The following is a 2,909-nucleotide window of genomic DNA, read 5'->3' on the forward strand; positions in this document are numbered from 1 at the left end:
CATAAATATTTTATTTGAAATTAGCAATTTATTTTTATAACTTAATAGTTATTTATTGGATTCAATAATCATTTTGTTACTATTATTTTAAGAAAACCATAAAATTATATATATTGTACTAAAGATATGGTGTTTTGCAAGAAAGAAAAAAATAATAATAATAAGACACAAATAATTAATATGTCTCGTTCCGTATGCCTATATTCACGGACATAAATTGATGAACTCTTATATTAATTTTATGTTAATTGACTGTAAAGGTGATTATATTGGAATGTATGCAAAGAAACCATTAAACAAAAGATTATTCCTTCAATAGTTTTTATGTAGAAGAAGATGTGTTCTAACAAAAAAACAACTATTAAACATATATTTATGCACATAATTCAACTATTCTTTGTAAGTAACTACACAATGTATATGTTATTTTGCCAAGAAATGTTGGATGTAACTTTCTTGAAACTCCAAGAAAGCTGCTAAATCAAATACACACCACTCTTAACAATAAATAATACATACCATGCTTATTTTACAACTAAAATATATAAGTAACACTAACAATTTCAACATAAATTTTCATTATCTGATGATGAACGTCCAGGGGCTTTCTTGATCTCATCTTCAATGGCCATCTCAAGCCACATCTCTGCATCTTCCATCATTTCTGGGCTAAGTCTGACCATCAGTATGCAAAACTCAGTTTCATTCAAGAACCCATCTCCATCAAGATCTCCTTCCATCACCATACCTTCTGCATCTTCCTTGCTCATATCTTCCATTCCCAGAAACCTTGAATTCTTTCTCAAACTTTCCGGTGATATCAGCCCTATCTTCTCATCCGCCAGCAACCTAAAACCGCCACATAGCTCCTCCATGAAGGTGGCTATGTCTAGCTTCTCCGCCATCACCGGAAGTAAGTCTTGGTACCCTCTTTCTTCCATTTGATTGTTTTTTTTTTTTTTGGGTGGTGGGTTGGAGTTAGAAGAGTTAATGGACTTCTTTATAGCAATGTCTATAAAGCATGGATATGACAAGACAACTTGACAATCGGGTTGGAACTAGGGCAGGTTTGGTTTTTGACCGTAAGTTTATGTTCCATAATTATTGCGACTCTTTCAAATACAAAAGTAAATTAAAATTAAAAGGTTTGTCTAGAATTTGAATCTTGCAAATATATAGGCACTATTTTTAGAGTAACGGTGGTTTATATCTGTGCAAAAAAAAAAAAAACCCAAAGTCGCACTTGACGATTACAAATTACAATTTTTATATTAAACATTTAGATTAGATTCAATGTAGAATTAAAAACAGATGGTCTCAATCTGATATTTTAAATTATATTATGTATATTTCTTTTGGTTATTGACAAAAACCAAAACGATGTGGTTTGTAGGAAGCTTCATGGGAAGGTAAGGTTCTCATGTCTTTTGGAAACATTCTCCACATACATCATCTTCCATTGGTGTCTTCTTCCTACTTCCTCCTTCCATGAACCTTCCTAGCTTATAAAATTTCCATTTAAACATATACAAATATTTATTATTATCCATTGAAGTATATTGTCCTAACGATATATATATGGAGTAAACTCGAAAACGACAGTTAGCATGGTGAATTCTAAGGATTTATTTTCGTTACGACTCTATTTTGCCTTAAAATTTGCTTTTCTCATCGCTACTAGGAAATTGGGTGATTTCCGACATAATGTATTTTTTGAAAAAAAAATGGCAAAGTGCAAATTTTCCAACGTGCAACTCCTAGAATATTTTTCTGGTCCGCCCCTTTCAACTAAATATCACAGAAAAATATCCGTAAAAAAACGTGTCGTAATTTTTATGATGGATTTACAACAGATTTTGTGAGAGCTAGCTGACAAACAATTCCATTAGTTATTACCACTACTAGAAAAATGTCTTTTACGACAATCATTGCATGTTGTAGATAACCATAGATGATAGACAAATGTATGTCATTGAAAGCCACCGCATAAATATAATTTACCCATAGAATAGTTGACTCCATCTTCAATCAAGGAATGTAAGGATTTGAAACCTTAGCTTGATGTTTGAGTTGCTCGATGAAATTCTAAATTCATATCTAGAGTTCTAGATGAAGTTATAGAGTCAATTATACTTTTGTTATTGATCCTTGTGACGATTCCATAGATCTATGGATGTTATGTGAGTAATTGATGATTCTGAAGGTAATTTGCGATTAAAATGGAACTAAATGGGTTCTAGATCAATGTTAACCTCAAAATTTATTTTGTAAACACTTGAAACGAGTTAATGGTTTCTATATTTGAAGTCACTGGAAGTTTTAAAGGTGATTAAATATATAATTGAGCATACAAATGTTTTATAAAAATTAAAACCTCACAACTCTAGAAATGGAATTGGAATCATGTATTGGTGAGGAAATCATAAATTGAATGATATGATTAGAAGTAATCAAATGTTTTAACTTGGATAAAGTAATCTAATATATGATATTAAGGTCATTAAAATTCATTAGAATTAGTGGTGTTCGTTTGGATCGATCGATTCAATCCGATCCAATTAAGTAAATCCAAATTGATTTCGGTTTTCACAATATGGATCCGAATTATCCAAACTAAATTCAAATCCGATCCGATCAAATCCAGTTACAATTCGGTTGGAACGGTTTTTATAATTCGGTTTTCAAAATACATAACATTTTAAAACGATATATAATTATAATATTATCCAATTTTTATAGAAGAAGCAAAAACAAATTATTTAGTTGTACTACTAAGAAATTATATTATAATTTAATATTTATTAGATAAAACGCTTTTGAGAGAAATTCATATTAATTTTTTTCCTAGGCGAAACTGTATAAATTTTTTTGAAAAAAAAAATAATTTATAAAATTAATAAACAATTATA

The 2,909-nt window shown here is 29.8% G+C and overlaps 1 protein-coding gene across 1 annotated transcript; it reads right to left on the reverse strand.

Moving 5' to 3' along the window:
- Positions 1-372: 372 nt before the first annotated feature.
- On the reverse strand, positions 373-1,001 carry LOC145041640 (Calcium-binding EF-hand family protein). The gene has a single exon (XM_078989778.1). The coding sequence runs from the start codon at positions 939-941 to the stop codon at positions 564-566; it is 378 nt and encodes a 125-aa protein (XP_078845904.1). The 5' UTR covers positions 942-1,001; the 3' UTR covers positions 373-563.
- Between the last annotated feature and the right edge of the window lie 1,908 nt (positions 1,002-2,909).

This window comes from Lactuca saligna, chromosome 4 (assembly GCF_052625555.1).
Source record: "Lactuca saligna cultivar CGN05327 chromosome 4, ASM5262555v1, whole genome shotgun sequence".
Lineage (NCBI taxonomy): Eukaryota > Viridiplantae > Streptophyta > Magnoliopsida > Asterales > Asteraceae > Lactuca > Lactuca saligna.

Bases quoted from the DNA above. Each gene is read 5' to 3' on its own strand.
- LOC145041640 (XM_078989778.1), bottom strand. From the start codon at position 941: ATGGAAGAAAGAGGGTACCAAGACTTACTTCCGGTGATGGCGGAGAAG.